Source organism: Ursus americanus, chromosome 17, assembly GCF_024610735.1.
Source record: "Ursus americanus isolate L20-20 chromosome 17, mUrsAme1.1.p, whole genome shotgun sequence".
Lineage (NCBI taxonomy): Eukaryota > Metazoa > Chordata > Mammalia > Carnivora > Ursidae > Ursus > Ursus americanus.
In genome coordinates, this window is record NC_142143.1 from 7,646,352 (window position 1) to 7,670,157 (window position 23,806).

Here is a 23,806-nt window from a genome sequence, read left to right on the forward strand (position 1 = left end):
AGGAGGAATCCCATACTAACCTTTATAGAGTACAGGAACTCAGCAGGGACTGTAAGAATGTGGTCAAATATGGTCAAGGAAGTCTTATACAAAGAGGCTCTAATTTAGGGCTCCAGAAGGGGTTCCAACTTCTGGCTACAAAATCTCTATAAACTGATGTGTGTTAACAGAGATCTTGTAGTTTTGTCTGCTTAACTGCTTCCTCGCCTATACAAACTAGAGATGTTTCAAAGTAGGGGCCATGCCCCTTTCATATGTGGTTTTTGTTTTTGTTTTTAGCACATAGCGCATCTGAATGAATGCTGTTTCTCATTTATTCAAATGTCCCCAACAATCAAAGGTACCTGAAATTTTTAACGGAAAATTCCAGCATTACAGCCAGTTCTGCCACAGTGGGAGACAAACCTGTAGTCCCAGGTTGTTAGAGTGACAATATCTCAGTCTGCTTACAAGCACTAGTATAAAGGTTTGCTTAGGTGCTTCATCGTACCCAGTACTACACACCTCAGGGAAAGATGGTGTGACACAGACCCATAAACACAAATACAACTTTTCTAAAAATCCAACAGCCTCGGAACATAAACTAGCACTTGTGTCTGACAAATAGGTGAGACAGAAGACCATTAGAAGAGAGTACAAAACAAAACCCAGGAGTTCTTAACAGTAATATTTCCAGAATTTCCATAAAATAGCTGAAAGATAGCTAACCAATAATTTGGAGGTCCATAATAAAGAGAACTGGGATACTACAAAGGCCAGTTAAAGGCAAATAAAGAGTCCCAAGACATTTTTATGCTGAAATTATTTAAACCTGATCACATACACACCACTATACATGACATATTCGTACCAAGAATGTTTGATCTGGATCTAATTACAAGGAAACAATCAGACTAATCCAAATTATAGGACAATCTACAGTGTTCATCAAAAGTCAATGTGTGATGAATAGAGGGGAGATGACTTCTAGATTAAGAGAAACAAATGGCACATAACAAACTGGAGAAAACTCAAATGACTTTGAGGACAATTGGAGAAATTAAAATATAGACTACATTAGATGACACTGACAAATGTTAAATTTTGTAGGCATGATAATGGTGTTGTGGTCACGGAGAAGAATATCCTTTTTAGTAGGAAATATGCTGAAACAGCAGTCAAATGTCGGGACAGCTCAAGAACATACAGAAACAAAGCAAACGTGGCAAAAATGCTAAGAATAAAGAAATCTAGGTAAAAGGTATGTGTATGGTCTTTACTGGAGTATTACAACTTTTAGGTAAGTTTTGAAAATTCCAAATGAAAATTTAGAAGAAAAAAAATGTATTCATATGGAGGAAAGAAAACATTTAAATACCACCTTTACCTTTAATCTGCAACGATTATGAAGAACTTAGAGTATTTTAAACTGCTGTAAAGGAGGATACGAAAAAATGTTTTTATGTCCCCAATTTTTTAAAAAAAGATTTTATCTATTTATTTGACAGAGAGAGAGACAGCAAGAGAGGGAACACAAGCTGGGGGAGTGGGAGGAGGAGAAGCAGGCTTCCCGCCGAGCAGGGAGCGCGACGCGGGGCACGACCTTGGGATCATGACCTGAGCCAAAGGCAGATGCTTAACGACTGAGCCACCCAGGCGCCCCTATGTCCCAAATTTTCTGATGATGCCCCTATGTCCCAAATTTTCTGATGAAGTTTTCTCATGGATTTCTGATTATATATCCAATCTGCCCTCTTGGCAGGGTCCCCAACAATACTTTAGGGTTAAAATAATATGGGTGAGACCTGACAGCACTAACCACTTGGGAGTCCCGATCTTGGAAAAACATAAAAGATAAACAGTTTAGGTTGCGGAGTAAATGGAAATATACTCAAGTAAATTGCTTTTGTTTACAAATGCAATAAAGATCTTAAACTTTTGGAGGACACAACATAGTCCCGTTTGTGGATATAGTCTACCATATCAGGTTCAAACCTAAAGTGTCCTAAAATAAAGACCATTAGTGAAAGAAAACAGGAGTGAAAAAAGTCTGGTTTAGTATTTTAAAATCATGAGACATCAAAAAAATACAGTTAACACTAATTTGAGTATTGAACTGCTCTTTACTCTATTTTTTTTTTTAAAGATTTTATTTATTTATTCGACAGAGATAGAGACAGCCAGCGAGAGAGGGAACACAAGCAGGGGGAGTGGGAAAGGAAGAAGCAGGCTCATAGCGGAGGAGCCCGATGTGGGGCTCGAACCCACAACGCCGGGATCACGTCCTGAGCCAAAGGCAGACGCTCAACCGCTGTGCCACCCAGGCGCCCCTACTCTTTCTGATAATATGGCTCTTGGGCTAAGGCCAAGATGCAACTCCAAAGTCATTATTTCTGATCATCAAAATCATTATATTCCTAGTAAAATCCATTATAAGACTCTAAAAATAGAAGCCTGAAAGGATCACTTTAAGTACCCCCCAAAAAATCAATTTATAGTAATCCTCAGTCCAAACATTATTCAGAAGTATAAAGTTTTGGTTAAAACTAATAAATTGCTGGGGTTCCTGGGTGGCACAGTTGGTTAAGCATCCAACTCTTGGTTTTGGCTCAGGTCATGATCTCAGGGTTGTGAGACTGAGCCCCACGATGCGCTCCACACTGAGCGCGTAGTCTGCTTAAGATTTCCTCTTCCTCTCCTTCTCCCCATGCTCGCTCTCTCTCCCCTCTCAAATGAATAAATCTTTAAAACAACTACTAATAAATTGGTTAAGATTTTGACGTGAAGTGTAAAAGAGGTCACATGTTCATAATATGCAATAAAATACTTTCTTAAAACCCTCTTAAAGACTGCAGAGAGGGGTGCCTGTGTGGCTTTGTCAGTTAAGTATCGGACTCTGGATTTCAGCTCAGGTCATGACCTCAGGGTCGTGAGACTGAGCTCCACATCAGGCTCTGCGCTGGATGTAAAGCCTTAGATTCTCTCTCCCCCTCTCTCTCAAAAAGGAAAGAAAAGAATAAGAAAAGACTGGAGAAAATTACATGCCCTAATCAGGGGGATTCCATTTTCAGATGCATTTATTATCTAAGTTTTAGGGAACTCATAAAAACAAAGGGGGCACCCTTCAACATAAACACACAGGACTAATTATTATTATTATTTTTTTAAAGATTTTTATTTATTTGACAGAGAGAGAGACAGCCAGCGAGAGAGGGAACACAAGCAGGGGGAGTGGGAGAGGAAGAAGCAGGCTCCCAGCCTAGGAGCCTGACGTGGGGCTCGATCCCAGATCGCCAGGATCACGCCCTGAGCCAAAGGCAGATACTTAACGACTGAGCCACCCAGGCACCCCATGGACTAATTACTTTTAAAAGGGCTTTGGTGTAAAAGAATAACACTTCATATGTAAGCCTTGCTCATCTGGCTTGGGCCTGATGAACAGAAACCACGAGGATGTAACATGCCCAAAAGAAGAGTTTATGTTTTCACACTAGTTCTTAAGATGGGATTGAACACAACAGAAGAAATAAATGAGGTATTCCAGAAGTTTTGGCTCATGGTGATAATTACTAATAAGGCATCATTAACTCAACTAACAAGAAATAGATGGAAACTTGATTAATCTTCAATCCTAAAATAAAGACACTGAGAAAAGGGAAAAAGAAATCTCAAGAAGCTAACTTTCAAATGATTCTGTACACAGATGATACAAGAGGAGACAAAAACAACAAAACTAGGAATTAAACACAGAGATGTGAAAAAGTAATGGGAAAAAACCAATTATAAAAATGAAAATCCAGGCCAAGCACAGGCAGACAACTGCATTGGCTTGAGATCCTAAAATTCAAGGAAGAGTTTGGGTAACACTTGGATAACATGGGAAGAGAAGAAAAAAGCAATCTTAAGTTAAAAAAAAAATGAAGAGGGGGAAATGAAGTCCCCACATCTTTATTTCTGACCCCTTTCCATGTATTTGAATACACACAGTTTGAAAACTAGCCTGAAAAGGCAGGATTAGCTCTTCATCCCAGTTTCTGGTCTAGTTTTTTCAACTCCTCACTCAATAATTATTTAACAAGTTAGCACTGCTTGTCAAGGAATGATGTACTTTCAAGTTAAAAAGCACAAAAATCAACAAGATTACATTTTTTAAGAGTAGCGTGCCCAATTTTCTTTCCTCATTTAGCATTGAACAATAATGGGCAGAAACAAAAGCTTGCTACAAATATTAAACTGGAGGATGACAATGGACTTCATAGGGAAAAAACATGGTGGACTATACAGAACCAGACTTCTATTTTTTTTTTTTTTAAAGATTTATTTATTTTAAGGGAAGAGACAGACAAACAGCACAAATGAGAGGGGCAGAGGGATAGGGAGAAAGAATCTCAAGCAAACTCTGCACTGAGCGCAGAGACTGACTGTGGGGTTTGATCCCAGGACCCAGAAAACATGACATGAGCTGAAACCAAGAGTTGGATGCTTAACTCACTGTGCCACCCAGACGTGCCCACACTGTTTTTTAGTTACAGAAGAACTCATCACCAAAGACAATTTTAGAATAGAGAGGCAAAGTATTAAAAGTCACTGACTCACCAGTGGACTTAACTATTTAAACAAAATGGCATAGATGTTCAACTGCTTAATAGCAAAGGGATACAATCTAAATGCAAATCTCCTTTACTTCACTACACAGAGGAAAAGAAAAATATGCCCCAAATAAGGATACTAGAACACTGCTCACTCTTCCCCTCAGTCATATCATAGGAAGAAGTTAAGTCAACACATACATTCACTAAGCTATTTCAAAAGGCAGACTACTTCAGCAAGAATATGGGAATCTGTATTAACAACAACCACACTCATCTCTACACATTTCAAACCAAAACACAACAATTTCCTTTCCTTTTTTAAGGTTTTATTTATTTGAGAGAGACAGAAAGCGACAGAGACTGCGAGAGAGAGCACAAGCAGGGAGGAGAGGGAAAAGCAGGCTCCCCCGAGCAGGGAGACTGACACATGACTTGATCCCAGACCCCGGGATCATGACCTGAGCCAAAGACAGACACTTTACCAACTGAGCCACCCAAGCACCCCCACAACAATTTCTTTGTGTGGTTTAAGATGGGGGGGGGGTGGAGAAAGAAACCTAAATGTCCATGTGTAAAAGATTGTTCTATATGATGTATTACTCTTCAACCACTAAAAAGGATACAATGGGTATGTCAAGTCAAAGATGTCCTAATTGTGTTAAAGAAATAGTTTGTTATAGAATAACACACAAGATCCCACTTCTAGAAATACAAATTCACAAATGCATGAAAGGATTAAGAAGGATATAAATCACCAGCAGCTGCATCTGGTATACGGACTGTGATGAGGCTTTTATACTACAATCTTTAAAAAATTATTTCAAGAATTAATCATGTGGGGCGCCTGGGTGGCTCAGTCGGTTAAGTGTCTGCCTTCGGCAGAGGTCATGATCCCAGGGTCCTGGGATCAAGCCCTGCATCACGCTCCCTGCTCAGTGGAGAGCCTGCTTCTCCCTCTCCCTGCTGCTCCCCCTGGCTTGTGCGTGCTGTCAAATAAATAAATACTTAAAAAAAAAAAAAAAAAACTTAAAAAAATTAATCACATAACAAAAAAAATTAAGAGTGGGAAGAGACAGACACACACACATAGACTAAAATAAACTAAGGAGGTAATTCTGCATATTACATGGCATTTACATATATAACCAACACCACATCTGTCACCAGGGAGAACACAAACTTACTCATGTTGCTCATGGGCCGCATGCCTTGGGGAGACTGCCCAGACTGCTGATTCTGCTGGTTCTTTGCTTGTACCTGGGGCTGCGTCGGCATCTGATTTACTTGATAGGGCAGACCAAGAGCTGCATAGGCCCTTTCTATAGAGCTGGGATCAATCTGACTAACAGTGCTTAGGCTAGGGGTAGACTGTTGACCCACACCTAGAGAGCTAGTATTTCCAAGTCCAACTGGTGCTCCAGTCAGAATTGCTAGAGAAGACAAAAAAAAAAAAGGGATTACAACGTTAAAGATGTAAGAAAAACAGACTAACCCATCATGAATTTCAAAGACACAAAATTATTGTTATGTGATTATGAAACAGCTCAGTACATGCATCTTGTTTCTCATTATTTCCCTGAAAAAATGTCTAGATGCAGAACTGAATGGTCAAAAGAAGGTCACTGGCACGAAAGGCTTTTGATCCAGAATACCCAAAAGCCTCCCCACAGGCTGTATCAGTGTTCCCACCAACAGTGTATGAATGACTCAGAGCCACACCAACACCAAGGAGCATCATTTCTGCCAACGTGATACGAGAGAAACAGCACCTTATTTCGTTTCTCAATAGTGAACTTTTTGGTATGTCCTCCCTCTATTAAACTATTTCCTTATCCCAATTTTCTCCTGGATTATTTATGACTTGTTCATTAACTTATGGTACTTAATTTCTTCTTCACATGCTGCACGTATATTTCCAAATTTGTCTTTTCAACCCTAAGTGCTTAATGTTTTGTTTCTAGAGAGGAGGTGTGGTAGCTGCACTTAAATCTTTCTACTTTTACTTTTGTCTTTCTCTAAGAAAACCTCATCATCCCAAGTTTCTAAAAATAATCTCAAACTTTTTTCCTTTCTCTTCAAATAATTTCAAGTTATCTAAATATTCAGACCACAAGAATAAAAGAGTAACTTGCCCAATGTCATTGTTTTTTAAGTTTTCATGAATGTAAAAACGAAGCATAAATTCACCGTTTTTATACAGAATGACCATTAACAGTTTCTGGATCTTAGTTTAGGTATTAAGCAGATCAATTCTCATCTCATTAATATGAGGTTAACAGGAGTGAAAACAACCTAGTAGGATAGCACAAAGCAGTTCACAGGAACTTCACATAATCAAGAAGTACTCTAAATCCCACCAAACTGCACTGGTAAGAGTCTAATATTTTCGGTATAAAAGCTTCAAACGATTTCATCACTTACACTGCTGATTTCTCTTATCTCCAGCATTTTTAAGGGGGAGACACACAGGACAATCATGCCTTGTACAATTCTTCCAGTGTGAAATGATTTGTCGAGAAGATGCACAGTGTGCCACTAAAAAGAAGAAAAATAATTTTTTCAAATGAAGCTTATGCTTTTTTACATTACTATCAGCTAACTTACTGATCACTTAACAAGTGCTACAAATGTTAACTCATTTCTTCTTCCTAACATCCCTGTAGGGTAGCTATTAGCACTCACATTTTATAGTTGAGAAAGCAGGCAAAGCCTGGCTAACCAATTTGCATAGTCAGAGTACTCAAAGTGGGATTCAAACTTAAGCAACCTGGCTCCAAAGCCCATATTTTTCACTAAGATGTGTAATCTGCTTTACTCTATAAAAACAGATTTCTAATGACTCCATAAATATACAAAATGTACTAAGTTGGGTCACATTGTTTTTAGTATCTGCCTATCTGACAACTAGCAAATCCTCAATAATACTTAAAGTGTGCTATGCTGGACCAAATCAAAGTCGATAAGGATCACCACAAAAGGGATATCCTTTAAAATTTCTACCACGTCCCTAGATACTGACAAAATGATACTGAATTTTATTCACATCCTAATATGGAGTAAGACATTATCAGTAAAGGAGTTTCAAAATACAGCAGATCACATTTTCTCTCTTCCCTTGGACTCTAAATGTTAATTGCTGCGCACAGAAACCCTTTGAGCCCACTCACCTTGGCAGGACTTGCCTGACTGGCAGTGTGTCATGTGGTTTAGGACGTTCTTCATTGTGCGACAGTGGGGAAGGTTGCACTGCCTCACTTCCCCATTAGCCTGCTCCCGGCGCTGGCACTTATGAGCATGTAAAAGAAGAACAAGCTGCTGCTGGATGAGCTTGCGCTTCTCTGGATCAGCTGTATGTGCTCCAGAACCCATCCCTTGGGCCACTGGAGTCACAAGGCCTGGCTGCTGGACTTGTGGGGCCTGCTGTTGACCCTAAAGGATAAAACAACAAAGATACATTTAACATTAGGTGTCACGGTGTGCTCTTTAATAAATACAGACCTAGACATGTTCAATTAAAACCTTTAAGGACAGTCTACCGTGCCACAGGGGATTCCAAGGTAAACAAACAATGGATCCTACCAAGAAGCTCAGTAAGAAAAAAAGTTACATTACCAAGTAATATAGTCAAAGTATACACAGTATACAAAGCAAAAATAAAGAGAAGAGCATGATAAGCTGCGGTGGGAGAGGAAAAGGCAAGGAGTCTGTAGTGAAGAGAATGTCCAAGTCAGGTTTTGAAACACAGTATCAATGAAGAACTCCTTGGGAGACCCAGCAGGGGCCTTTTAGGTGGGTGAAAAATTAGTTTTTGTAATTATGGAAGAAAGCCCCCTTTTTTCCCTAGTGAAAAAAGTAAACATTGCTGGAGACAGATGCCTTGTTTTATTCATTCTTATATCTCTAGTACTTAAACTACCTGAAATACAGGCAATTCAGTGAATATATGACACACAGAAAAAAAAAAAAAATCTGAAAGAGAAGTAGCATTTCTACAGGACATTTTTTGCCAAAGGTGAACACAAACTACTTAACAAATTTACAACTAGAAATCGTTTTACTTTAGAAAAATAGCAAGCAGCAGCTCCTTCTGCCCACGGTCCTGTCCCCGTGCTTTATTAAAATTCCTTTTTGCACCAAAAAAAGGAAGAAAAATAGCAATGTTAGAAGCTTTGGAAGATTTCCCAAAACAAAAATCACTGTTTAAAACAATGTGTAACTTTGAGGGAGGTTATTTTTGTATGAATATCAGATACAAATATATGAATATTAGTGAAAAATATCAGATACAAATATATGAATATTAGTGAAAAATATCAGATACAAATCAGTAGATACGGTCACTGAGAGTCGGAATCCTTTGCCAGAGAGTCCTTCCCAAGATGAGAAATGTTCTACTTTCCTATTCCATAGAAATGCTCACAAGCAGAGGATATGTACTATAGCAGGCCACAAAATTTTCGTTGTAGCAGCCCCAGTTGCTCCCATTTGGCCAAGCACCCTTACTGAACAATACTGTAAGAAACAAAAACCCATGGGAAATGGAAGGAAGGCACAAGCCTCCTCAATCACAGGGTCCATCCATTACCTCCTAGTGTGTATAGCAGACGGCATGAAAGTTTAACAGTTCCTTTGTCAAAATGCCAGTTTAAAGACAAATCTGTAGATAGATTACTACCCACCATGTTGGGCATTCCTCCACCAGGAACTGCCTTTTTGTCCATTGCAAATGGAGATAAGTTATTTGGTAGTACAGACTTTGTCTGAATCTGGAGACCAAGGCCACCGGCTCCAATCTGCTGTCCAGAATTCTGAGTGTATGGTGAACCGTAAGGATTAGGGTTGTTCATCATTCCCATCTAAGAATAAAAACAGACAAGAAATTAAATCTTATTTAATTAAACAGAACATTACCATTCCTTTTCCTTTTCCACTTCCTAATTTATAAAGATAATTTTAAAGGTAGTCCTTTGCTGTTATAAACAGACTATTGAAGTATGTTCATGAAAATACTCATGTTTTCAAGAGTAAGATTTATGGGGGGGGGGTGCCTAGGTGGCTCAGTCAAGTCAAGCATCTACCTTCGGCTCAGGTCATGATCCTGGGGTCCTGGGACAGCGCTCCGAGCTGGGCTCCCTGCTTAGCGGGAGTCTGCTTCTCCCTGTGTCTCTGCGCCCCCCCCCCCCAACATGTGCACACTCTCTCTTTCAAATAAATAAATTCTTTAAAAAAATTATAAAAAAAGATTAAGATTCAGGGGCTTCAGCTCAGGTAGAGTAAATCTACAGAGCTTTTTTCTGTAAATATTTGAGATAAATGTGTTTTAAAAACTTATAAGCATCTTCATTAAACTGTATCTGCAAATCAAGGTTTGCCATTCATCTTTGCTTGAATGAAGTAGATGCATTTATTTAATTTACAAAATATGGCTTAATAAATTAAACTCAATAAATGACCTAATCCCTAAATATGTCAGAGAGTGTGATATGTCAAGAGCATCTGAATGCTTATTTCAGCATTTTGTTCATATGAAAGGTAGAAAATGGATAATTTAGGGGATGTGTCCTTTTTCACTTAGGGATACGGTGGCACAGTGATTTTAAAACTTGAAATCTGAATCCCTTAGATAGAACAAGCAAACTTCATTCCTTGCAGCCTTAAACCTAGCTGCTTTATTCATTAAATTACCTGCTTGGCACCTAAGGTTATGAATTTCTCTGTACCCCTATATAGTTAAGAAAGATTTGTGTCTGTATTTATGACAATCTGGAGCGATCACATTGGATAGATATTAATTTAAAGAAAGAATTAATTATTCAGATGCCAATGTTTTACTGATAGCAATGATGCAACTTACAATCCTATTCTTCCATAGAAGAACCCACCACAAGTGAAACACCACCTATTAAAAACATACAACAAAGCTCTCAGAACTGAACTGAGAAGACTAGTACTACTACCCAATTAAAAAGAGTCATACTAGATTTCTATTCTTCTTAGCCAGATCCAGTTCTATCAGAGGGGCCTTCAAATTCTATCTCTAAAGACACCCCCCCCCAAAAAAACTGTTCCCAGTCCACTGTCACTGTCTTAATTCAAGTCCCTCATCACAGCTTGTGTAGACTGTGTCCAACAGGTTTTCTTGCCTTCTGCTATTCTATTTTCTCCCCAGAGCCTTCATGATGTTCATGAGGCCTGACTATCCACAGTATCCTACTATAGCCTGTGCCCATTAACTTGCAAATCTGAGGAGCAACTTGCTTCTTCAGTCTCTAGCATTTGCCTTAAAGATTTTCCTTTTCCCTATAACTAGGCAGTGGCATACTCTCCCTTCCTATTTGATTCCTGAAAGATAACCTGTAAAGGAAATAAACTACTAAGTTCACAAAGAGGCAGTCCAATTTTCATTTTCTATTGCTTACTTAGTTGGTACACCACAATTCACAAGCAGCTACAGAGTCTCTACTCATCCTGTAAGATACATTTCAAAAGTTACCATCTCTGTGAAGCATCTATTGTTCTAGACTGCTAAAGAGTTCTTTTCCTACCCTAATAAATGTTTGTGCATTTTGATACAACACAGATGATAAAATAAAATGCATGCCTCTTCTATCCCCTTAGACCACGCACATTAAGGGAAAGAACCTTAGTTCATTTATCTTTGTAGCCCCACTGCCCTAATCCTGATAGACAAAAGAGCCCACTGACTCAGGAAAACAGAAATATGAAAGTCATAAAATAAACACATAAACCTCTGTAAATAAAACTGTTCTTTAAATCATATGCAGTATCTATACTCTGAGAATTTATAGAAATATGACATCTTTATCAGTTTAAAGGTTCGCCTGTAATGAAAAATTAAAGAACACTTACAGTTTCCAGATGAGATCAGAGACTAGGAGTTCAGTAACTCAGGGAATAAGCCCGAGGGAAGTGGCAAGGTTTAGGGGAAAGCATACAAGAATGGGGCAGCCTGAATGGGAAGCGTCCACAGTAAAAAACTTACTGCTTCAGTCTCCAATAACTGGAATTTCCTAAGTGGATCTGGCCAATAAGATTGTAGGGACGATCAAATACAGAAACAGGCTTAAACACAAGTTCAAGTTTCTTTTGGTAGTTTCAAGTGTGGCTACAAGTGCCATTCCTTCACATGCTTTTAAAGTACGAAAGTACATATATTCGTATGTATATGAATATAGTTCATATACATAGGCCTACATCTGGGGGAGTTACAGTTCACTTGACTGTGTTTCCTCTACTAGCATGGAAATTTGTGACAAACATAAAATGAAAGCCATTCTAACACAGAATCTGCAGGACAGACCATAAAAGACCAACAGACAATAAATTAGGCTTTTAGGAGTCCATTATTTATGAAAATAAAACACAGGGATTTGTAAGCTACCTTGATGTCTCTTAATAAGCACAATATCTCTACTCAAATATATCACAGTATTATCTAGTCCTTCACATTTGTTCACATAAGACACTGCATTACCTGCTTACAATAACTGGGTTTCAACCAGTTCCTGACATTGCTTGTTTTCCCAATTACAATGCATTACCTAGAAACTCCAAAGTGGACTATGGTCTCAAATATACAGACTGCACTGATCAGCTGGCAGTAATTCATTCCTGACACTTCTGGTCACTCTGACCAACAAAGACTCTCAGGCTTTTTTTGGCTTTTCTGTCTTCTTCAGAGTTCTGCTGCCAGTGTTAGACAGAATACAACCAATCTCTCCATCCCTATCCTGGAGTACCTCCAGTACTCCTCCACCAAATATAACAGGAAGGGAATATACCGTACTTAATTTCGGCTACACTGTAGTTCGTTATTTGATCTTGTTCCCCTTCTCTATATCTCAAGTGATCCTGATGTCCAACTACCCACCACCTACCTGCATCACAAGGATACAGACAACCACCTAAACGGAAAAGGCAAAGGACCAGGAGTCTGACCAGAAAGCCACAACAGTTCTAGGCACTAAAACAAAAAATAACTTAGAGGAGTACTTTTTTTTTTTTTTTCCTTTTAAAAATCTGACTCTACAGGGGCACCTGGGTGGCTCAGTTGGTTAGGCATCTGCCTTTGGCCCAGGTCATGATCCCAGAGTCCTGGGAGCAAGCCCTGCATTGGGGGTGGGGGGGGTGGGGAATGGCACGGTGTGTCCCTGCTCCTCCCTCTGCCCCCCCAATTCTCTCAAATAAATAAATCCTTTAAAAAAAATCTGACTCTATAGGTTTTTTTCTAAGTTTTCAGTATATTAAAAGCAGAAACTTACGGAGCACAAGAATTCAAAAAACACTCAACAGTGGCAATCATTGGCAAATATGTAGGAAAAATAAAAGTAATACCTCAAATATAAAGAAAATAATTGTTTGGGAATATTTAACACAGAGGGGAGAAAACCCTTAATAAGATTTGCAGGCACCACAGTAACTCAAACCAATACCATGCGTATAACTCCAAGATTCATCAAATAACAAAAACAAAATTAAACTACAAGCAGACATTTCCTACTACTCCTGGATTTAATAAATGCCCATGCTATCTATCTGTATCCAAGTTAGATGCCAGACACTACATTAATAACTGACGGTACGATGATACACAAGGAGGACTAGGGATCTCTTAGAACCTACAGCAAATTCTAAACATTACTTTTCAGGCTCATTCCCATTACTCCTATACCAATGCCTTAGTTAAGGAGGCCTCATCACCCTACTGGGACTATCCCTCAAACTATTACTACACACCTAAAACCACATCCATCTAGATGGCAAATTTGGGCATAAGACTTTCCTCTTTCAAACCTGTCAGGTTACAGCATTTACGATTAGTCTTTCTCTCAACATGGATTCTTCCTCCTTTCCCTATTACACTTAATACCTGCCGCCCCTACTGGTCCTTCCCACTTGCTTCACTCCTGGCCGATCCAAGTTCTAAAACAGATCAATCACTGCTCCTGTACTTTAAAATTTTAGGTTAAAAACTCTTTAACATCATATGCCAAAGACTATCATTAATTGATGTTAATTTTGAGAACAACTCCAAAAACATTACTGTTCCTACCTCAAAAAAATTTTAAAAAGAGAAAAGGAAAGAAGGAAAAAGGGAATTATTCCTAAGGCCAATATTCATTTGAGTGAAGTTCAAGAGGTTTTTTTTTTTTTAAATATCAATTTCATAAGTCACAATTCATACAAATTTGGATATCAATCTATCCAGCCAAGTAACACACAATTCCTCACAGCATGTGAGGTAACCAGAGTCAGAGGAAAGGAAGGTTAGGACCTGTCATAGAATAAGAGCTAAAAAGTAATACATAAAGATGTTCCAAGATAGGGCAACTGGTGGCACCTGGGTGGCTCATTCAGTTAAGTGTCTGTTTTCCGCTCAGGTTACAATCCCCGGGGCCCTGCTAAGTGGGGAGTCCGCTTCTCCTCCTTCCTCTGCCCTTTCCCCTGGCTTGTGCTCTCTAAAATAAATTTTAAAAATCTTAAAAGATGGGGTGCTGAGGTGGCCCAGTCGGTTGGTTAAGTGTCTGACTCTTGGTTTTGGCTCAGGTCATGATCTTGCAACTCATGGATCAAGCCCCACACCCAGCTCTGCGCTCAGTGTGGAGTCTGCTTGGGATTCTCTCCCTCCCTGTCGGCCCCTCCTCTCGCTCTCTCAAACAAATAAATAAATAAACAAACACACAAATAAATAAATAAAATCTTAAAAACAAAAGGATGCTCCAAGGCTGTGTCTGTGAAAGGGCCAGCGATCACTAAGACTGAAATATAGAAAACAGGCAGGATTCCTGCTCTTACAGGTCTCAGTCTAGCAATGATCACCCCTATATAAGGTTACAAGTTAAGTGAGGAGGTGACTATTGCTGTTAAGAAACATAAAAGTATTTTATCTGTTTTTAGCTGCGTTAAGTTTTATCAATATACGGATCATAATAATAGAATGAAATTATACTACAGTGATAAACAACATGCACTTTTAAGTCAGAAAGACAGGAGTTCTCTGCAATACCCATTCCCTGACTCTGTTCCTTCATCTGTAAAATGGGAATAAAACCATAGGGTTGATGTTAGAATTAATGGCCCTGACATATTAAATACCTATTAACATTTAGTAGCTCCTTAGCTTTTGGAGCCTAACACTAATTTAGAAGTAATTATACTGTCTGATGTTGTTATTTATTAATATTCTGGATTTTGTCTCTTTAATCATAACAAGCTCTTTCACAGATTTTTTTATTCTTTTTTTTTAAAAAAGATTTTATTTATTTATTTATTTATTTATTTATTTATTTATTTATTTATTTAAGAGAGAGGGAGAGCGTGCACTGAGTGGGGGAAGGGGCAGAGGGAGGGAGAAGCAGACTCTCCACGGAGCAGGGAGCCTAGAGATCATGACCTGAGTTGAAGGCAGATGCTTTCACTGAGCCACCCAGGCACCCCTAGAAATTTTTTTTTAAATTTTCTAAGGGGGGAACCCTCCAGAGTATTAATGAACACTTCCTGAATAAAAAGTCCTTAGTTCCAAAGAAAGTTAATCTTCTACCAATTTATAGAATATTAACCCACTGAAGTCTCTACTAGTGGGCATTCCCATATCCTCCAGCCAACAGCTGTTCATGTGGTAAGCTGTTTGATCTCCTGTTACAGCCAAGAGCTACGCCTCTAGAAGACTACTCCTTAACTTACATGATCTAGATTTGATTTCTCCCCCTCCCCATAAAAATGTTTTAAGAACAGGGGCGCCTGGGTGGCTCAGTCGTTAAGCGTCTGCCTTCGGCTCAGGTCATGATTCCAGGGTCCTGGGATCGAGCCCCACGTCAGGCTCCCTGCTCAGTGGGAAGCCTGCTTCTCCTTCTCCCACTCCCCCTGCTTGTGTTCCCTCTCTCTCTGTGTCTCTCTCTGTCAAATAAATAAAATCTTTAAAAAAAAAAATGTTTTAAGAACATCACAAAATAGGAACTACAGTAATACTAAGCACTTGCTACCACTAGTATTACTACTCTGCAAGTAAGTCCTTACTATATACCACTCACAAAGAGCTTACTTCTATTAATCGTTTAGTTCCCCAATAATCCCATGAGGTAGGTTACACCCACTTTTACTATTTTCATTCTACAGGTGGGAAAACTGAGGTACAGCAAGCAAGCTGCCCAGGGTAATATAGCTACTACGTGAGTGACTGAGTTCATTTTTAACCCAGGCAGTAAAGCTCCACAGTCCATGCCATTAACTATGATGATTAACTTCATCTCTTTCTTCATACATAAAGGGCAGCTATTAGGGACTGGATTTTCAAAAATGTTTATTTCTTTTGTCATCAGCATTTTTAAGGAGGCAGATATGTTTTGTGACGTTACTGGAGAGTGAAATGATTTAACCAAGAAGTTTGGCAATATGCAGCTGAAGAGGAGGATGACTGTGGTAACAACCCAGATGCTAACCCAGGTAGCGTGATTCAAGATCAGCACTATTCCACTCTTCAGTGTACCCTCCTGAACTGAGCAGTCAGAAATAACTTTAAGACATAAAACATTTTGTCTTTATCTTATGCTAACTCTAAAATCCAAGACTAGATTAAAAGGGGGTATGATCCAACTTTTCCCCATAAACCACTGTTAGGCTTTGGAAGAATGTTATTAGTAACGTCACAACCTTCGTGCACACTCTGAACCACAGGTTCACCCGTAAGAAGTACTGTGTACAAAAGCCACTGCCATTTGCCAAGAGGGTTCAAATCTTCAGGTCTCACTGAAAACTTCCTTAATTCCTGATTCTTAAATATCATTAGAACTCTTAAGAATTCTGGAGAAATGTAATGAATATAATCAGCTCTTTGAGGTAATTTTATGACCTGGTCCCATGGAAGGGGAACTGCTATCCAACAATTTTACCACCTTGAATTTATTTTAATCTTCAATAGGAAAATATAGAAGGCTTTTCTTCCTGCTATAAAGAGAAAACTCATTGTTTTATGAAAGTACTTAGTTGTATATTATTGGGTATCTCATCCTAAACTTCCGTAATTCCCCAAAACTTATTTACTAAGTAAGCATTTAGAGTTCTTACGTGTTAGGCACTGCTCTAAGTACTTTACAAGTATCAACTTTTAAATATAGGTGGGACTCATTTAAAAACTACAAAATATTTTAGTAATAATATTTTTATATTTGAATTCCTCCATCCCTTGAAAACAGAAGCTCCACAAAGACATTTTGTCTGTTTTGTACACTGCTATATATCCAGTCCCTGAAACAATGCTGATACAAGAAATTTGTGATTTAGATCATAAATAGAATAGTGCCCCCACTCCCATTGAGACTTTCCTTTTTTTTTTTTTTTTTTGAAGATTTTATTTTTAAGTAATCTCTACACACAATGTGAGGCTCAAACTTACAACCCCTGAGATCAAGAGTTGCACGCTCAACTAACTAAGCCAGCCAGGTGCTCCTGAGCCTCTCCTTTTTAAATTTTTCTTCATAGCACATACCTAGAATACTATAAACTTATAACTTACATGCACACTAGAAAGTAAGTTCTATGAAGTAAGTCTATTCACTGTTCTATCTTCAACACCAAAACTAGGGCTCAATAAATATTTGCTCAATCAGTGAAAGTTTAGTCTGTCACCCCACCACTCCCCACTGGAGTATAAACATCAGGAGGGCAGGGACTCTTCACAGGTATGTTCTAGAACCTAGAAGAGGTACCTAATAAATATTTTACCTTCTTGTTTCCGGTTTCCACTCCAAATATTCGAACTTAACCATATCAACACAGCAACATGAAAGTGCCAAAAAGGGAGAATGTACAGAGGAGGTAGGAATGACAGAATCTTCCCCTAAGTTAAGAGGTCAATATTCTCTACTGTGTAGCAAAAATAAATAAATAAATAAACAAACAAACAAACAAACAAATAAATAAATAAATAAAATAAAAGGGGTTTTTATATATGAATATGACCTCTGTCTCCCCACTCCCAATTCATCCCTATGTCTTTTTTTTTTTTTAAAGAAGGCTCCATGCCCAGTGTAGAGCCCAACGAGGCACTTGAACTCATGACCCTGAGATCAAAACCTGAGCTGAGATCAAGAGTCAGTTGCTTAACCGACTGAGCCACCCAGGTGCCTCCCAATGTCTTAATTTCATCCCTGAACTCTCTCATCATCATGATTCTCAGGAACACAAAGTCCCAATGCCTACTCAGTTATTCCTCTTACAGAGAAAGCTTGCTCTTAACTCCTGGTGAAAATCTTACCCATCTCCGATATCACCTTCCAAGCAAAGTCATCTTTTTCATTCCACAAATATTTTTACTAACTATATGCCAGGTGCTGGCAATTGTAGTGTGATATCACTTCAAGAATAAATAAATATATATGTAGGAAAAATATGAAGGAATAAACATCAAATATATGCTTATAACATCTTAATTTTATAAAGAGCACATTTAAAAAGTTTTGAAGAATATATTTAGCATGTTTTACGTAAGAAAGCTAAAAAAGTAGGCTTTTTGAAAAAGAAAAGCCTTTCAAACAATGACCAAAATTAGGTTAACTGGACACTTGGAATGTTAGTTGAGGTTTCAGAGTAAATGAATGCACCTTAATAGCCAACAAATAACGAGAAAAAATAACATTTAATATATCTTTTAGAATAAATACCTCTTGAAAACCAGCGACATTCCAAGTAGTGGAAATAAGTGATATCTCTCTGAAGACGGTATAAACCCAGCTAGCTCAAAACCGTGTTTTTACAAGGAGGCTATGAAGGCTAAAGTGGGCTTAGGAAGGAGTTAAAAATACTCTAACACTTGTGAAAATATTCTTATACTTACTCTAACACTCTAATACTGAGAGAACAGGAATTAGCTAGCTGTTCAGTTGGAATAAACTGAAAGTATACAGTATCACTGAACTGTAAAGTAACTGTTTTCCTTAAAATTAATGTGAGAGCTTCATAAAACCTGTGACAACACAGATCCTTGGCATATATGTGAGAAATGGTACAGCATGTAAGAAGATAAAGCATAAATAGTAAAGAATAAATGAGTAACTGATCTCAAGTCCCCCCTCCATCATTGGAACAATCAAAAACATACTGATAGTGCATACAAACCAAAACTGCACTTACCTTAAGAGGCTGAGGGCCTCTCAATCCCGTTTGTCCTCCCATCTGAGGAGAGCCTTGCTGCAGTGGCTCGGTCATTAAATTGCCAGCATTTCCCATGCCTGGGTTTGGGTACTGCATATTGGGTCGCCCCCGGCCTGCTCCAATTGAACCGTTCATGACTTGATTAGGCATCATCCCCTGTCCATTGCCTGCATTCAACATTCCAGGATTCATGCCAGCATTCATCCCTGTGTTCATTCCCATGGCAGGCTGATTTACTGGACTGTTCATCATACCTGCTGCAGATGGCGTAGGACCTTGATTTGGTCCACTGGTGCCCATCCCCATGTTGGGAGAAGTCAAGCCTGCCTGTGCCATTGGGCTTTTAACCATGCTATTTATCAAACCTAATCCAGGACTGTTCTGTTGGGGCTGGCTGGCCATGCCTTGGCCTGGGCCACCAACCCCCATATTGAGGTTAGGGGAACTACCAGACCGTAGCAACTCTGACAGCTGTTTATGTTTAGAGGCTGCATCTTGTACTATGCCAAGACTTGTCTGAAGCTGACTAATATCACCACCATTGGTTAGTCCCAATTCTGTAGAGTTGATTAATTCATCTGGTAAGTCATGCTCCAAATCAAATAGAGAGCCAAAATCTAAAAGCAAAGAGAAAAGATAAAAGTTAGAGTTTTGACAGAATCAAAATTACAAATGTCTCTGTTCTGTTCTTGATAAGCATTAAATAATTTCCAAACCTAACTCCATGGGATGCTATTTGTATTGCAGTCTTTCGTATTATGCTAAAAAATTTTTGTTACACGTGTATTTAAAAATTAGAGAGTATTTGGTTATGCCAACAAGTTTAAACACTTATGAACTGTACCTAAAGACAGACCAAAGGAAAAAGGATTAAATGTTAGCACAACACCCATTACATGAGTTGCCCAGTTTGTACCAACGTTCATGAAAAAGATATACAATTGTTTATACAATTCCAGAATTCCTTAGAAGAGGTTAAAATAACTTCTCTTTTCTTTTTTTTTTTTTAAGATTTTATTTATTTATTTGACAGAGATAGAGACAGCCAGCGAGAGAGGGAACACAAGCAGGGGGAGTGGGAGAGGAAGAGCAGGCTCATAGCGGAGGAGCCCGATGTGGGGCTCGATCCCATAACACCAGGATCACGCCCTCAGCCGAAGGCAGAGGCTTAACCGCTGTGCCACCCAGGCACCCCTAAAATAACTTTTCTATACACAAACTAAGTTCAGAATGAAATAAAAGATTTAAAATATTATAATAATAAAGACAACTGATGGTTTCTCAGCCTTTTGGCTAAGATCAAGTGAAGACAATTGATACAAAAGATCTATCATTCCCAGAACATTCAGTGTGAGCTCGATGAAGACAGGGGCTATCTGCCATTCTTTACCAAGTGCCTATCACAGTGCCCGCCACAAAGCAAGTCCTTGATCTGAGTGAATTCACTTTCACCTGACCTCAGCTTACAGATTAATTTTTCTTAACCAAAATCTTGCTGGAATAGGATATAAAACCATGCCTAGTTCCTTCAACAACATACAAATCACCCCGATCACACCAAAAAGAGGATACAAATTATGGATTAACTCAGGGTTTTTCAATCTCGGCACTATTGAATATTTTGGGCTGAATAGTCTTTGTTGTAGGGGAAGGGGAGATTGTCCTGTGCACTGTAAGATAAGCAGCAGATCCTTGGTCTCTCTCAATGCCAGTACTACCCCCACCCCATCTGTAACAATCAAAAATGCCTCCAGAAATTACCAAATGTCCACTGGAGGGAAAAAACTATCCCTGATTGATCTGTGGACTAACAGTATTAACTCATTATATAGACGGAGGGGTTGATTCTTTTTTTCCCTTTTAATTCTCCAAGTAGTTTTCACATTAACAAAGAAGGCATAATTGGGTATTTAATAATTAGATACACTTGAATCAACTGATTATACTAGTAAAAGACAGTCCATCCCCTGAAGACAAAATACCACTTAGTAATGATCTACATGGTCTGATTAATCTTGGTTCGAAAGCCCAACTCTTCCTCTGTGCCCTTCCTGTTCTTAAGAGCATTCTATCATGGCACTGAAAATATCTGTGTGTCTGTCTCACTCCCCTCCTCTCTGCTATCTCTTCTTCCTACCACCACCCTTCACCCCACCACTGCATCCAGACTGTAGCTTTTTGGGAAGGACAAGTTTCACCACTTACACACCAACTCCCTGCCTAATGGTCCAACGTGTGTAGGCATCTGGTCATATTATAATTGCTCTGAATCAGGACACCTCGGTGGCTCAGTTGGTTAAGCGTCCACCTTCAGCTCAGGTCATGATCTCAAGATCCTGGAATAGAGCCCTGCATCAGGCTCTCTGCTGAGGAGGCTCCCTCCTCCTCTGCCACTCCCCCTGCTTCTGCTCTCTCACTCTCTCTGTGTCAAATAAATAAATAAAATCTATTAAAAAAAAAAAAAAGAATGGGAAGTTCTTATACATATATTTGCTCCGAATTACATCCCAGGATCTCAGCACATGATTCAGAGTCCAGACTTTTACAGTATTATTCTTCCCTTTCCAAATCATTTTGTGTTCCTCCATTATAAAAACAAAATGTGTCTTAGGTGTTCTGGAATACAAATAAGGTTTCAAATAAAATTTCCCAGATATCCTCGGGACGCCTAGGTGGCTCAGTCAGTAAAGTGTCTGCCTTTGGCTGAGGTCATGATCCCAGGATCCTGGGATCGAGTGCCATACTGGGCTCCCGGCTCAGTGGGGAGCCAGCTTCTCCCTCTGCCTGCCACTCCCGCTGCTTTGTGCTCTCTAACAAAAAAATAAATAAAACCTTTAAAAAAATTTCCCTGATATCACTACTGAAAGACAATTGCTTAATATGTGGATATATTTCCTTCACTGTTTCCACTTACATAATTCACAAAACTAAAATCATACATACTTTATGAACAATTCTGCATTCTACTTCCCCCGGCAGTATACAAAGAAATATCCTATCATCTGCACAGTCTTAGTGTTGAACATTTAAGTAAAAAAAAACAAAAAGCCTCTGCTGATTTAGAAATTTTAAAAGCATACATACACAAGTGACAAGATGAAATCACAAAAGAAAAGTTAATACATTTCAAAACTTAAAAAATAAAGATAAAAATTGAGTTAAGTAGCCAATTTATGTTAGAAAAAATTGTAGCAAGATAATCAAAGAGAAAAGCAATTATCAACAGAAGAGAAAAATAGGGATACGACTGAGAGAGTACCAACAAAACCAGAAGAAATTGGTTCTTTGAAGAAGAAGAATAAAAAATAAATTTCTGCGAAGGTTAAGGAAAAAGGAAAAAATAGAAAGCAATACAGCTAATCAACTTCACACAAAAAATTGAAGACACAAAAATGGATATGTTCCTGAGAAAATATTCACAAAACCTTAATCAAAAAGAAACTCTATAGGAAAAATGTGCCAGTTTCTGCAAAAAAATCAATGACATAAAGAAAAATATAAGGGAATGGGAAGAACTGTTATTAGAGATCCAACAATTAGATATACCTTGTTTGGAACCTGCAAACCAACTATAAGGAGACACATTTTTTTTTTAAGATTTTATTTATTTATTTATTTATTTATTTATTTATTTATTTATTTATTTATTTGACAGAGAGAGAGAGAGACAGCCAGTGAGAAAGGAACACAAGCAGGGGGAGTGGGAGAGGAAGAAGCAGGCTCCCAGTGGAGCAAGGAGCTCAATGCGGGGCTCCACCCCAGGACCCTGGGATCATGCCCTAAGCGGAAGGCAGATGCTTAACGACTGAGCCACCCAGGCGCCCCAAGGAAACACATTTTTAAGACAAGTATCACGAAGGGGTACCTGGTTGGCTCAGTCAGTTGAGCACCCAACTCTTGGTTTTGGCTCAGGTCATGAACTCAGGGTCATGGGACTGAGCCCTGAGTTGGCCTCTAGCCTGCTTGAAATTTTCTGTTCCTCCCTCTCCTTCTGCCCCTTCCCAGACGCCACTCTTATCTCTCAAATAAATAAATAAATAAATAAATAAATAAATAAAATCTTAAAAAGAAAAAGAAAATCAGGAAAATTAAATATGACTGAGTGGTGAGTAATATTAAATTATCAATTATGGCGGGTGTGGTAATACCACAGTTACTATGTTAAAACAAATCCTTTTAACTAAAAGATACATATTGAAGTATTTCTGATGAAATGACTTGTCTGGGATTTGCTATAAAACACTCCTGCAAAAAAAGAAAGGAGGGAGCATGTATATGTGTGCAAAAATAACCTGAAGTAACAGGCACATAGGAGTTCCTTTATACTATTCTATTAAATTGAAATTTCCCATTTAAATAAGTTTAAAAGAAGGAGACATAGAAAGCCCGAATAACCCTTTTACGATTAAAGAAATAGTCTGGGGATGCTTCAGTGGTGCAGTAGGTTAAGTGTCCGATTCTTGGTTTCAGCTCAGGTCATGATCCCAGGGTCATGAGATTGAGCTGTATATCAGGCTTCTGCTCAGGGAGGAGTGAGCTTGGGATTCTCCCTCCCTCTCCCTGTGCCCCTCCTCTGGTTCGTGGGCACTCCCTCTTTCTCAAATAAATAAATCTTAAAAAAAAAAAAAAATCTGTCTTACTCATTGGTTAATCTTCCCATAAGGAAAACACCAGATCTAAATGTTTTTACAGGCATGTCCTACTGAACTTTCAAATAAAAAACTTCCACCTCCTACAAACACTTCTAGAAAACAGAATACTCTAAAAATCACATGGCCAGTACAAGAAAATCATGAACGTAAGCAGCAAAAATCCAAAAAAAGCCCCCAAAACAAAAACAAACCCCCCAGCAAAGCAAATTCATCAGTGTCTTTAAAATGTACTGTAATGATCAAATTGGGTTAATGTCAGGAATCCAGGGGGGAGGGGTTTGCATTAGAAGCCTAGAATATCTACAAATGTCATTCATCATATTAACAAAGGAGAACGAAAATACAAGGTTCATCTCAATGGATGTAAGAAAAGCACTGTATAAAATTCAATACCCAATCACTCACAAAAAAACC

General features: G+C 38.7%; 1 protein-coding gene across 1 annotated transcript in view; it reads right to left on the reverse strand.

Moving 5' to 3' along the window:
• EP300 (EP300 lysine acetyltransferase) overlaps positions 1 to 23,806 on the reverse strand; it is a 79,504-nt gene that overhangs the window by 41,473 nt on the left and 14,225 nt on the right. Inside the window, exons 2-6 of the mRNA XM_045780123.2 lie at positions 18,720 to 19,357; positions 9,251 to 9,427; positions 7,739 to 8,000; positions 6,993 to 7,106; positions 5,756 to 6,001 (exon numbers count right to left, since the gene is read on the reverse strand). Of these exons, the coding sequence (XP_045636079.1) occupies positions 5,756 to 6,001; positions 6,993 to 7,106; positions 7,739 to 8,000; positions 9,251 to 9,427; positions 18,720 to 19,357 (1,437 nt within the window). The remainder of the gene's footprint in view (positions 1 to 5,755; positions 6,002 to 6,992; positions 7,107 to 7,738; positions 8,001 to 9,250; positions 9,428 to 18,719; positions 19,358 to 23,806) is intronic.